The sequence below is a fragment of the Haliaeetus leucocephalus genome, unplaced genomic scaffold, assembly GCF_000737465.1.
Source record: "Haliaeetus leucocephalus isolate CR32 unplaced genomic scaffold, Haliaeetus_leucocephalus-4.0 Scaffold849, whole genome shotgun sequence".
NCBI lineage: Eukaryota > Metazoa > Chordata > Aves > Accipitriformes > Accipitridae > Haliaeetus > Haliaeetus leucocephalus.
This window is the reverse complement of record NW_010973285.1, coordinates 504,704-519,422: the sequence shown is the minus strand read 5'-3', so window position 1 is coordinate 519,422 and position 14,719 is coordinate 504,704. Positions and strand designations below refer to the sequence as shown.

At 34.0% G+C, this 14,719-nt stretch overlaps 1 protein-coding gene across 2 annotated transcripts in view; it reads right to left on the bottom strand.

The window, feature by feature from the left end:
* Positions 1-2,276: 2,276 nt before the first annotated feature.
* Positions 2,277-14,719, bottom strand: part of RFX3 (regulatory factor X, 3 (influences HLA class II expression)) — a 123,037-nt gene continuing 110,594 nt past the window's right edge. The window contains exons 10-17 of one of the 2 annotated variants that reach the window (XM_010582767.1): positions 14,406-14,521; positions 14,129-14,283; positions 9,015-9,112; positions 8,558-8,707; positions 6,829-7,037; positions 5,727-5,880; positions 3,534-3,576; positions 2,277-2,568 (exon numbers count right to left, since the gene is read on the bottom strand). In XM_010582767.1, the coding sequence (XP_010581069.1) occupies positions 2,330-2,568; positions 3,534-3,576; positions 5,727-5,880; positions 6,829-7,037; positions 8,558-8,707; positions 9,015-9,112; positions 14,129-14,283; positions 14,406-14,521 (1,164 nt within the window). In that variant the 3' untranslated portion in view covers positions 2,277-2,329. The remainder of the gene's footprint in view (positions 2,569-3,533; positions 3,577-5,726; positions 5,881-6,828; positions 7,038-8,557; positions 8,708-9,014; positions 9,113-14,128; positions 14,284-14,405; positions 14,522-14,719) is intronic. The other variant, XM_010582768.1, reaches the window with a different exon arrangement.

Sequence of the window (14,719 nt, the reverse complement as noted above, 5' to 3'; positions counted from 1 at the left end):
AGATGTGCTGATTTCCAAGGGAAAATCAGGACACACTGAGCGATATATGTGAGAACAAAATCTATAATGAGATTCAGTGCATTTATGAGTGTAGAAATAATGAATATAAACCTCACTTCCACTTTTTACTGAGGCAAAAGCCATCTACTGACATTAGTAGGAATTATGACTACATAGAATGAGCAGGATGGGTTCACCTCCCAATTCTGCAAAGGAATTAGAATTTAATTTTGTACACCAATAATGTTAGGACATTTTAGTTGATGTGCAGCTGTATTTGGAGCCTATGTAAACTCTAGCAAAAAACTTGTTTGCTATAAATACGCTGTTCATTTTACATGCTCTTCTCCCATTTGGTATATATGACTTTACAGTCATTTTCAGACACACTAGATAAACCAAAATAAAATAATTCCTAATTTTCTTACACAGTCTTTTCTGTAAAGTTGATATTTTTGTGCTCTCCTTCACTTTTTGGCTTATTTATTTCCAGAATTTTAGTGTAGCAAATTCATGTGTCTGCATAATGAAATGTTTAAGAAGAAAAATTTGAGTTGTTTAATGTCAATTAATATGGTCTCTATAAACTGTCATTCTTTAACGATTAAAATGTAATATCTGGCTGATACCCCACAAAATATAGAAATTGAAAACATGCACTGCATTATGTACCTGCTCATTTATTTCTTTTTAATTTTTAAAATTAAAAGTAGGCAAGGTTTTAGAAAATATATAATCATGCTTGGGACTATGGTCAATCTATTTTGACATTTGAAGTTGGTATTAAAGCTAGTTTTGCTTTCCAAATTCCCAAGCAAATTTTATTTGTAATAAAGTGAAATCCAGCTAGAAATCAGAAAAAATAGGTTTATTGTCATTCTAAGAGGGATATTAAAATCATTTAATAATAAAAAAATCCTTTTATTCTTTTGAAGGCTATGTAACCTGTCCTTAATTCTTAGGGAATTTGAAAATGACAGGCACACCTTGTTGAATTAATTTAAGAGTTAAGAATAACAAAAAGTACTAAGTCTTAGCTTCAGTTCTGTTTAAGGCACCATGTAATAGCCGAGGTACAATGATCCCTGATGTACATTCTTAAATGGCAATGGTCCATCTAGCCACCTATTCAAATTCTACACAATTGGGAATAAGTACAAGTGAGGTGTGCCAGTTACACTGCCTTATCTAATTTTTGTAAAAATTTAAATCCACTTTAACAACAAGGAAATATTTTTGAAAGGAAAATGATGCAGGTTGCTACATTCCTTGCATTCTATAAATCATCTTTTCTAAGAGCAGCAGATTGAACCACTAGTAGGAAAAGACCTGGAATAGAAGAAAGTCATCCAAATGGAATGTTTTCCTGTATGTCCAGTTCAGCATAAGTAGCACATACACTTAAAATTAATAATAATAATAATAATAATAATAATAATAATAATAATAATAATAATAATAATAATAATAAAGTCACTTCTTTTTTAGCTTCAGTTTCTAATAACTACATTACCACTCAACAGCCAAAAGCACCTGTTGAGTGGCCCCACATATAGAATCAGTAGTCTTCAAAACAGAGGAACTGGTATGCAAATAATATCTGGAACTGTTGATTTTAAAGGAAGCTTGCATTGTTTACATGATGGTCAGATAATTAGGTACATTTATGACGTACATATTACCACATTCTGTTAAAATTCTGTCATTTAAACTTGCTTCTTGCTCACAGAAAGAAACTATGAGATCTTCCCAACCCTCCAGCATTATTACAAAAATTCCCCCTGAATGCTCACAATTTTATCAAAATAGTGTCTTCTTGTTGTCCAATGAAAAGCACCTTTTATAACAAATTTGATACATCTGCTGTCAAATAAGTATGCCTCCAGTGTAAATCAAAGAAAATAGTTCTTTTGATATTTCACAGAAGTGCATCTAATTAAAAACTTATCTATATGAAATAATCATCGTAACTAATAATTAACATTAAAATATTTTTAAAAAACTATGAAAAAATTTAAATTATTATAAGACGACAAAAACATTAACATTAAGCTTTGCAAAAATCTTCCTTGCATTTGATACTACGAAAACTCTTCATATTGAGCGGCCAATGTAAAACGATTCTGTTTACAAAAAATCTCTTTTTTTATTTAAACAGATCTGGCAAAATACATACACCCATTCCATTTAACAACTCCAATAAAATAATGTTCAGCACAGCTAAAATTTGACAACAGTCGACCTTCAGACTTATTCTCTTTATTTTTTTTTCAGATTAAACCCAAAGGGCTAATGTAATGGGGTGTGTGTCACTGGGCAAGATTTCATATTAGACCGCAGTATATGTATTTCCAGTAGCACTGCATTGTCGGATAGTCTGGGTAGTTGAAACAATGTGCTCATTATGAATTGGGTTCAGGAGGTTCTGCTGGACTCCACTCTCAAGCACTGGCTGCATGCAGCCAACCTGGAATGCCTGGTTTAGCTCTGTTTTCTCCCTCTTGGCTTGTGGCTCTCCATTTTCATCCAGCTCTTCATCTATTTCACTTTCTACTTCACTGCCCTCATCTGCACAAACAAACCACCATGAAACTAGCATGAAGGGAAAAAATTCTAATACAAGGGCCTTTATTTTGCAAATAATAGTTGAAATACAAAAATACAGGGAAGACTAGCAATCTGATAAAGCACAAAATGAAAATATAAAATTTTAATGGAAAAAGTCAATGATTATCTCAAATAGGTAAACAGACTCTCAGTGTTGATCACTTGAGTTATACTCTGCTGATACAGAGTGTGGAAAAAACAACTGCAATCTCAAAAACGATTTCTGACAATGTTAACTTCATATTGCAAAATGCCTCTTATCTCTAAGACCTGATGAACAAAAGAGTTGTTACTCTTAGTTATAGATAGGGAAACTGAGGTGAAAAGATTTGGGGTGACCTGACCCCAGATTTTGACATACATTCTTATACTGACTAGTTGAGTGATCTGGGGTCAAGTCACCCCAAATCACTCAACTAGTCAGTATAAGAATATATGTCAAAATATGGCATGAAGAGGTTATAAGGAACTCATTTCTTTTTGTCCTCTTCACTGTCAAGTTATCTGACAACTACTTGCATGCAATTCTGCCTTCTTCACTTAGTAAAACATTTACTACAGATAAACATACATAAGCATACTCCTGTCTTTCTTCCCACAGCTGTTACCCTCCTCTGTCCTATCAGATACAACTAAAACCTGTGTAAAAATTTCTTGTGTCAATAGTAAACATCTTTAAAATATATTGTTATTTTAAAACAAACCTACAATATTCTAGTCATTATTATAAGCTGCATATTACATAGATAGCTTATTGTATCCAAATAATATATTAACATATCCATATAACATATACATGCACTTTAAAGCATGATACAGCTCTAAATTCTGTTTTACTGTATTTTTAAAACATAGGGACTTGTTTTGCTCAAAGAGACACATTAGTTCTATACAGAATTATACGCTGGAGAGATTAAAATGCTTACCTTTATCCATATTTCCAGGGGACACAGCATTTAAATCGCCAAACTGCAAAATAAACAATAAAAAAACTGGACACAGTCTTAGGCAAATGTGAACTTAGAGTATCTGTGATGGAGCAGATCTGTGCTCCACTGGTTTGAGGCTAGCATTCAAACGCAGGATCTTGGCTGCAACCACATCCATAGTACAGCAATTCATTTTCCATTCCATCCTAGTCTTGTGCTTATTAAGACAATTATCACTAAGTAAACCCTGAAAAATTAAAATGGGGAAATACAAACTTTTTCAAGATTACTTCATCAGGGCCTTTGTTGCTTGAAGTGAGCTATTTCTGTGTTGTATAAAGCCATAAATTATGACAGATACCCGCTCTGAACTGCCAATATTTTAACAAAAAGCTCTTTTTAAAATTTCCCAGAGACAACTTTAATGGTGCTGGAACAAGAATGACGGTGTGTCACAGTGTTGCAAATCTACCTGTAAGGTAGATGAAAGGCCCTGCTGAGAAAGGGTTACAATCTGGTAACCGATTTACTTACATCAAAAAAAGACCTTTTAAAAAACGTTGCTTACAAGCTAGATGTACAACCTTTCTCCCTTTGCTTCCCTGAATCCTCTAAGTTTCTCTTAAATAAGAATCAGCAGAGCAAAATGCTATCAATGAATCTCAAATGAAAGGAGTACATTATTTAGAGAAATACATTTCTAACCACAAATGATGATACCCTTCTTTTTTCGGGAGAATTTTGCCAATACCTGTGTCCAAAGCTGGGAGGAAATTTGAGAATGCTTTTCTCAGCTGCAACACCAGTTTATACTGTCTTACAGTGTTTGTCAGACCATAGTCTTAGATTTCCTCATTTTATTTCAGTCACAGTCATTGAATACACAGAAACATGAGAAGACATGCATTTAATGGGCATTTACTACTTCTGTTCTGCCCCTCTCACCTCCAAAAGTTTTGGGTTACTTACTTCCTCATAGTATCTCCATCTTCAGTCTAAATAAACTTTTTAGAAGACCCTACACTACATTTGTGTCTAAAACATGCAAAGTCTGTTAAGAAGCCAAGAATGTAGTAACTGTATATTTCTGTAGAACCTTACTGCAAATATAAGAAAGAAATGAAGCAAGGTCACTAAGCAGAAACACTGTTATTTAGTCTTTCTGAAACACGTCATGCCACATGATATAAAATCATTTGATAAATAAAGCTGAGATATTTCCAATTTCTCTTGTAAGTACAGCATCTATTTATAGTATTTAATGAGCCTATCAATATATCTTGAGAGTAGAATGATACCTGATGCCAAATCAACTCACAAAATGACCTGCAATTTATTGGTAACATAGACTATGATATAGTGACTCCCAAGTGTAAAAATGTAACAAATCTGTCCTATTAACTATCTAGCCTATTTTCAAATATATCCATTTTCCAGCACTTTTGAAGTGCAATTCTTTGATGACAAGTCATGCCTTCCTCACCCTCCACTCAAAATAAAAGGTTAGATGAACTACTGGGAAAAAAGAGGGATGAGATAAACTTTGCCTTGCAAATGCCATAGATGAGTATAAAAAACTGGTTATGAATTGAGACTCTTGTTCTATTTTTTAAACCAACAGTTTTTGAAACACATGTATGAAAATCAACTGCGTTGCAAACCTCTGTGTATGTCTGTGCTGGTTTTATTACATGTATGTGAACAGTACCATACAAGCCAAGATTCTGCACATAAGCCATGCTTCTCAAGTCAACGGGGGTACTCAGCTCACTTGTGTTAACATTTGTGTGGGAATTCAAAACGAGTGCAAATACATGTAAACAGATCCATGTAAGCAACACTTTCGTATTACTCTGTTCTTTTTTAATTTTCACATAAAATATTCAGTTCTCAAAAACTGGAAAAGGTTGTAAGTTGATCAACATTTTTCAAACTGTGCACATGAATCTGTATGCAGATTTGTAAAGAAGCAAGGTCATTTGGAAATAATTGGTTGTTAGAATGCAATGTGATTTTAGTACTCTGACAATAAACCAATGAAACAAGTTTGAAACTGTTGTGTGTATTTGTAACCCAATCCACTGTTATATTGCAGAACATCCTACAGCTCCACGTTTAAAAAATACTGAAAGACATATACCCAAATTCATCACTAAATCTATCAATCTAGTCTCTTACATATTATCTTACCTCTCCCATAACTGCAATAGGCGTCTCTCCTGTTGCCTGAGCAACACGATGTTCTACTAAGTAAAACATGTATTCATCGTAAAGCAAGCGGATCAGATGAAAAGAGCCAAAGCTAGCAGCACTGCGCAAGGTTAAATCTCGAATCACCATTGAGCTATTCAAAAATAGAAAAATATATATTTATGTATTATATGTCATAGTAATTTTAACACTTATCCATGTAGACCTTTCACCTCAAAACCAATATTCTCAAAAGCAACATTATCCACAAACGTCTGATCTATGGTGTCTTCGGAAGGAGATCTCCAGGAAAGGCGATAATTTGCTTCTCTTCTTCTTCTTGGAAGGTATTGTTGGACACCACATTACATAAGAAATAGCCAGATTGTTTTGTTTTCAGTTCTTCTTTGTTTTGATATATGCATAACTACCAATACTTGAGCATGTGTAAAACCTAACTTGAAAAAAACTTTGTTGAAAACTTGAACAATAGCGTCTCTTGTGTCCACCTTCCCAATACAAAGGTTTTAATTGCTATGATTTTAAAACTTTGAAACTTAAAATTACAAAAAGATAGGCTTGTGTGTACATATTATATTGACAAATTCTGATATCTTCAGCAAGTAGTTGCTACAGTCATTTTCAAGGAATGAGGTTTACTCTGATAACTGTTTCAATAAGCAGCTAACATGGAATGCTTGTCTTAATGTTCTTTTCACACATTAAAACCAGCTTTTGTCTTCCTTATCTAGTAAACATAGATACCACAGTGTTTGAATAAATAATATTAAAAATAGCGGCTTAACAATTCAGTAGTTATTCAATCCAAGAACTTCATATTATGTTTCTAACTCAGGACAAAATTCCACCTGCATTCATTTGCACATGGCCTTCAAAACAATAAACAAGGATCATTTAAGTCCCTGATGATTTGCAAGTAGCCCCAAGTTCAAGGTTAACAACAATAATCTTCTGAAAAAAACCCCATGTTTTTCACGACTTAGCAAGCAACTGTTTGATATTTACATCTTTCAACTTCACTACAGTGAACTCAGTAAATAAGAGAATAGTTAGAATGTTTTAGAAGTCTATTAAAAACTACCTGTAGAAAGACCATTTTAACAGAAATTGCCGTGCTGCTTTAGGAAAGCTGGGTCTTCCTTCATATGGTTTCAACGCTTGCATCATTACATTATCAAGCCAGGCAGCCCACTGCTCCAGAGTGCTCTGCTGTTGAAGAGTCATCTTGAAATCTGTTTCTAGTCTCTGAACCATGTTGTCATCACACTGGCACACCCAGGAAGCCTGCTCCTGTTACAACACAAGGCAACTCTTGAATTAACAATATATAAGCCAAAGCACAGAATGTAATTCTGTCTCAAAGATTAAGCAATTCAAGGGATGAAAAGGACAAACCACACTTACTAGACAAACTAAGAAGCAGTTTTTATTTTTATGTCTATCATAATTTTGTTGAAAGCAAATGGGTGGGAAAAGCATAACATATAAGAGCAGACACAATAAAGAAATGAGAACAAACAATAGAAATGACAAAAGTATGTTGTAGTTTTCCACATTCATTTTCAAAAAAGGCTTCTACTTTCCTCATTCATCACTTTTCTACTGAAATATTTTGGACTTGTCAGTTTTTTTCTGGAACAACAGGCAGGGCAAGCAGGAAGAACAATTAAATGGGGGCTAACGTAATAAAAGAAGGAGCAAGAAATCAAGTGCAAGGTTCCTTTTGTTCTGAAGAAGTTAAGCTTAAAGACAATTTCTGTTATATCATCTTATAAAAGAAAGCTTTGCTTGAAAGAATTGTTTTGTTTGCTGACTATAGGCAGTAATAGATTACACATTACTTAAAGTACAACATAAACTGCACACAAATGGAGAAACACACTCTGCATACAATAAGCAATTTAGTGACTGTTAACCAAGTTTAAATAAGGCTAGCTGGTCAATTCAGAAACTAAGAGACAAAAATGAAGACTCACTAACTGCAAGCCATGTCCTTAAACTCTAGCTATCATATGCCAAGTTAACACCTCATTCACAGGCTCTGTATCTATGTTAACATATTAAAATACTTAATATACTGTACCTTTGGTCAAGTACTCTTGACTAACTTTTGTTAAGATTATTAACAAGTGCGTTAAAACACTCGTTCACAAGGAAAAAGGGCAAACACAGAACTACCAGTAATCTGGAACATTTCACTTTTCTGGGCAAAAGGAAAAACATACTTTTCCTTGGAGGAGCAGAAACATGGAGAAATTAAGCTTAGTGAAAATATAAAATTACATTTCATAACTAACTGGAAACTAGTTCTAATCTCTTCTAATCTAATCAATTACTCAAGAAATCTTGTAAATTTAAGCATAGGCACTTAGATACAAAGTATACTAATGGTATTGTCTTTGAAATAATGAAACAGTCTCTACTAAAACCAATGTTGTGCATTTAATAGCTTTTAGAGACATTCAGAAACTACGCTACTATCTGAGATCTAATATAATTTATGCTATTACTAAGATGTGATTCATGGTACCCATTCCAAGAATGTATTTGCTGTACATTTACATAGAAGTTGGAAAAATATGTGCTCTTCAAGACAGTAAATGGAAGCAGATAATGGTTCTGAGCTCTTACTTTCCTAAAGTGTAAGCTGTCACATTTGGACTGAATCACTGCATATATGAATCAGCAAAATGTTCTTACTTCACTTTCTTGATAGAATAATGACAGCTAACAATAAAGTTCAAAATCATAGAGGAAATAACACTGTTGTTTTTTTTTTAAAAGGCCTGTTATTTAAAGCTACATTTTACCTGAACGTTGGCAAAATCAACACGGTTAAGATCATTGAGCATCTGGTTGATTTGAGAAGTATTTTGAAGCACAGCACGAGCTGCTTGAGCCAGGTGATTAAGAGATGTGTATCTTCGCAGAGTCTGGGCAAAGGCACTTACAGCGGCAACCTATGAAAAAAATTAATTTATTTTTACATATTGTACTCTTTATCTGTAGATTAATTCTACAGATTGAGTCTTTACCTTCATTTTAATATTCTATATTAACGAGTCCTCATAGGTGAATTATGTCCGTGTAGCAGATCAAATAATGTCTTCCTTATAATTTTTTTACAAAGCTTATTTACTCTCCCATTATTTGATGCTTGATGCTAAACATGAAATTTAGCAATAAAGTTAAAATGCTACTGCTTTTAGATGCTACTGCCCACTTGGTTTGCCATTGCAAGAATAATACTGCAACAGTTTTGTCTACCTTGGTTTGTATCATCCTCTGTGGAATATTGTTCATGGCATTTGAAAGCCAACCTTCAAGGCTTTTTGCAAAATTGCGAATGGCTTGGGTCAAGGCACCTGTACATCAAAGAATAAAAACAGAATGAAAAGAAAGCAATGTACCTGTCTTGAAATGTTTTGCATTCTCAGTAGTTACGTACTCAATGTTCAGGTCCGCTGCTTTTACTTACTAAAGGACAAATCCAGTCTAGTTCAAAATGCCTCATTCAGATATAGATTATGCAATAATGACTTTAGTTCTATTTTAATAAACAGTTCTGACCTCCTCACCTAACAATCTTTCAAGAAGTTTGTGACCAGTAGTATTGTTTTGGGCACTCCTATAGAAGAACATTAGTAATTGCATCAGTTTTTGTGATGGAAATTTCCATCACAAACTTTCAGCTTTCCACTTCATCTAAGCACCTCCTTTAAGAGCAGAACTCTGGAAAAAATTCCAGTTATTGGAATACAGCCATTTCCTCAAATAAGCCCAAAGTAACCTTAAGCCATGTCATGGTGCTGCTTGCTTCAGTTTTAAAGAACAAAATCCCACATGCAGTTCTTACAGATATCACTAATAAGTAAGATGTAGGAGTGTTCTTCACTAACTGAAAGTGAGATTATTCAAATGGCTGTGGAATCTGTGTGCATTTCTGTTTCTTTACTATAGCACCCACAGAACTGCTGAGTGGCTGACAGAGATTTAGAGAGAAATTGAAGAAGCCCTTACAGCAATCTGCACTACTCAAAATACAAGTTTTAATTTTTCAAAGGAGGAGTACAGGAAGTATTTTTCCAAAGAACTGATCCCGGAAAAAAGAAAATCCTATCTCCTGAACAGTAGAAGCCTCACTTTCCCATACCTACCACTTGCTCATTGACATAATAGCATCCACTCAGATGGCTGCAAAAAGGAGAAGACAAAAAGAAAAAAACACAGATTTCTAAAGACTAGTAGAGAATGAATGCAACTACAAAAGTGAAGAGGAAAAAACTAGAAAGAGGAAATAATATTTATTTTCAAACTATTTTAGCTACATGTGAGAAGAAACAGTCTAAGTAAAGATTGACTGGATTCTGTTTATAAGGCTCGATACTCTGGTAGAGTAAGAAATTAATGCTGATAGAACTTGTCTTTGAGAAATGCTCTTTTACCGTTTGAATTATTGATGATTCCTTTTTTAATAAAGCTTTCTACTAGCAAAGTAAATTTACTAAAAGAAAAAACGTATTCTTCACAACATCTTTTTCACAGGTCTTCAAATTTGCAGTGACAAGTGGTAGAATACATATCAGAAATTTATATAACTGACCACTCATTTGGATGCTTAGCTGAACACGATTTGATCTTACAAAGTATCTATATTAGCTGAACACTCTATGGTAACAGTTTTTTTTCCCCCTTCAGGTTTCCACATGAAGAACAAGCTTTTTTCTTCAATCCTGTCAATCACCTAGCTGACTTGTCCTGCTTTGTAAATAATTTCTGTGTGTTTAATAATTAAGTGTGTATTCACTCCCATTTTCTTACCTATAGAATAAGAAAATGCAAAGTGGAAGGAATAATGCAAATACTATATGAATGATACTTAGACATTTAGGGAAAATATTACTGCTTTTTCACTTATAATTCGCTTATTATTCTTTTTCACCCAACTATATATTACAAAATTATTTGCATCACTGTAATGCTGATCTCCCTGAAAAATAAATATGGAAAAGCAGCTCAGACTTCAAGAAAGGCCTTTAACTAGGAAGGAAGAGGAGCAAATGACAGGAATTCTAAGTTTTGAAGAAATGAAATATCTAAATTAGATTATCAGGCATCAGTATTGTATAGAACAACCATGAATTTCTAATGAGTTTTGGAGATATCATATAAAATACAGAATTTTTCTCATACTCCATCCTTTTAAGTACGCATCTAGCCATTACCAAAACCTTAAGTACCTACATCCTCAAAGCCTTCTTTTAAGTTCATCTGGCTACCACAGAAAAACAAGAAAACCCTTTCAGAGAATCACATGATGAGTATGGTGCAAAGTAAATGGCCTGAGATAGTTAAATGTTACTAGACACACACCAAATGATGCTGCAATGGCAGTTACTAATAGAAAGTTTGATTTGGATAAGCACCTAAAAAGCTTGAGTTCTCAGCTGAAAACCCTCCGACATGCAAATCTCATAAAAACAAGGCTTTACAGTCTTTCCAGTACTTTGAATTTTTGTCTGCCTGGAATTGTGTAATACAGTGTGGTAATGTTTTTAGCATAAATTCTCCACCTATGATAGAAACTAACTCACAGGCAAGTTTGTTACAGTCCATTCTGTCACTTGTGAAGGTGCCAAAAGTCCATTTTAAAACGTAATAGCTCTGGTCTATCGCCAAAGACATTAGATAATTATGGTCTTTATTCCTGACTCAGATGGACAGCACTTCACTTTTCTTAGGAAAAGGAGTTTTGCTGTTTTATTCACAGCAATTCCTCATTCATTCTGTGGGCACTAAACATTTCAGTTTACAAATTTAACACAAAGGTTAAAAATAAAACAATTTTTTCCACAATGGTCTTTTTTTTTTCCTCCTCCAGTAATATCTATCACATAGCTGAGTAGGACCGCGACTTTTCTAAAAGAAAAACACTGAAAATCTAGACATGAAAAAAGATAAACCTTAAAAAATCATATGCTTACTTCAAGCACTTTCCAAATTAATATTTTTTTCCTACTTTGAGCAGCTGCTGTCAATCCCTTTCCATTTACTCAGGAAAAAAATCATAAACATGCCTTTGATGAAGCATTTACAGTCACCTTTCCTCTACAGAGTCTAAACTTTCCTATTAACTGCTGTTTTCCCACAGAGGATGATGAATTTGTCTAATTCACTCAGTTTCACTGTTGTCATAGCCAACCATTAAGCACAACCTTAGGCCTTCCTCTTGGGTCTCTGTAATGGCTAGAGATAATTTAATTCAAAAGCAGGAATTAAAAAACTAATAATATTTTAAATATTTAACAGTGAAGAGGGAACATGTATGGCCCATCATAACAGGACAGCTGACTAGAAAAAGCCATTTAGCTAGCTGGTCCTAAAAATAAAAATAAGAAAATACATTAGCTGTCTTCCAAAGGTAGCTCAGTGGGTGGACTTCTGAGCAGAAAACCACTAGACTGTTCACAAAATAGAGGCAGAAATCTCTTGGTATAAATTTGTCCTGGATCAGATGATGTGTTTACATCAAGAAGTCTGATAATTATCCCAAAACAGGAATGTCAAACACAGTAAGTATCAATTATTCAAATACAACTGGTAATTCTAGAAAGAAAGAAATAGCATGAAAAGGACCTGATGCCTGTAGGTATTGATATTAAATGATTGTGTCCCATTTTCTTGAAACCCTGTACTGGCAATGCCCAATGCATCTTATGAAACAAGGCAGGAAGACACCACAAGCTAAGGAGCTATCATATAAAAACTTCTTTAGAGACTGCCAGGCTGTGCAGGAGAAGCAAGTGAAAAGCAAGGCCAAGAGCAGGGTTGATGAAAACCCATGTCTGCACCACCTTTTTATTCAGAAAATAATGTGCTTTTAGAAGAGAAAATTTTAATTCAACCTATTAAATGTTGTAATTAAATTTGTGGGTTTTTTTATCATTGCCTGTTCATTTGTGATAGACTATATTACTCTAAAATCAATATCCTACCTACTTGCATCGTCATTATATAGAAAAGTAAAACATCAAATATAAACTAATGCAAAATAATTTACACAAGTAATGGTTGTCAGTAATTGCACGTGTTTGAGAAAACATTTTTCCTTCATAGATGAAGGAAATGCTACATAGATGAAAAGATAAATTATGTCATTCTCTACCAAGAACTTACTCTTTCCTTAAAAAAAAAGTAAAACTACCTTTGTAAATGGCTGACCTTCAGATTTTATATCTTTCCAGTTCCAAATGTTTTTTTGTATCATACATAATTTACTAAAGCCTAATTTTATTTCACTGACGAGCAAAAAGTCAATAGAACTTTTTTGCAAGGCAGTACGTGCAAATATTCTTATGGAGTACTTATTACTGCTAGAGTTACTATAGCAGAATAGGTGTTCACAGCATGACTAAACAGCTTTGTTAGCTGCAAAGCTACTTAAGGCCCTAATTTTTTAAAAAATATTTATCCAATTTTTTAAAGTGACTACTGTTTTTTCATGGAAAGTATATAATATGTAGGAGTTACAAGGCGTATAATGGGTTGCTAACATGATTTCTTTATAATATTTAGCATAGCATATGTAATACAATACATGCTTTATAAAGGAGTTCAACTTTCTTCACATAAATTCACTTTCTACCAAAAATAGCCATAAAAATACACTTCTGGAGCAACGATGGATTCTAGTAAAATTAACTTTGAAAAGAAAGCTGTACTCCTGGTAATGGTTGAATGGCCGGACGGTTACTGACATACATGCAGGATGTATGACCGAAAAAACAGTAGACTGGAATAATAAATTAGACCAAAAATTTCTGAGCTAATTTTTCATTGCCTTAACAGTCATTAAAATTGATTTCAGCAGCCACCAACAAGGAACAAAAGACTAACTGTCCAAAAATGGAATCACAAAGATCATACACATTTTTTTCAGACTAATCAAAGATTAATATGTAATGTTTAAACTAAAACCTACTGAATTTAGTGGAAGAACTGACTGACATTAGTGCACATTGGCTCAGGGCCACAGGACTTATGTCTAAGTCTATCAGGTAGTCTACAAACAGGGTGAAAGGAACACATTTTTACCTGAAAATGTATCACACAGAGAAAAAAGTACCTTTAATATTAAACTATATCTTGAAAACTAGATCTTTCAGCTGCACTAAAATCCTCAGTTACTTTTAAAATACAAAGCATACATCAACTCTCAGCACAACTTCCTACACAATAAAATTAAGGATAAATGATACACAATAGTTTCCTAACTTCCAAGCTTATTCCTAAAGCTGCCCTGTGAGGCACAAGACCACCACCACCACCATACACATGCATGCACAAAAATCCTCACAAAATGTTTCAGGTGTTCAACTTACTAGGAATAGGTCTAAGGACATCAGGAATGAGAATCTCCACCAAAGCCTGGTACATCACATGGTCACAGTTACACATCCATTTCAGAATAGACTCATTCTTGCACAGAGTAATCAGCTTTGCTTTTGGAAGTCGACTTTCTATTTCACTCAGATTGCTGGTGTGAAAAAATGTAGCAAACGAATAAATGATAATGCATTTACAGCAGGTAAAAACCTGCAATGGGTGTTAAAACGTATTATTTTATAAAGCAGTAAAAGAAGAGAAACATTTACTGACCTTGGTTCAGTAATAGTAGTGCCATCAGGTGGAGCAGAGGGAGAATAGCGCCAGAAAGTTTGCCACAATTTTTCTATCAGGCTGAATTGAAGATTCACTACCACATCCAGTATTGCCTGAGAAAATAAAACATAAGTACAGATTGTCTTCTAACCAGCTTCCCCCCACTCTCAACTCCAGCTAGATCTATAGCTTTTTTTCCTTCATCAGGTAGTGGAGCAAAGGCAAACCGTACATTTCTCAAGTTATAAATTTCTGTTTTAATACCTTTGATATTCATAAATCATCCAGCACTATAAACTGGTGTGCACAGA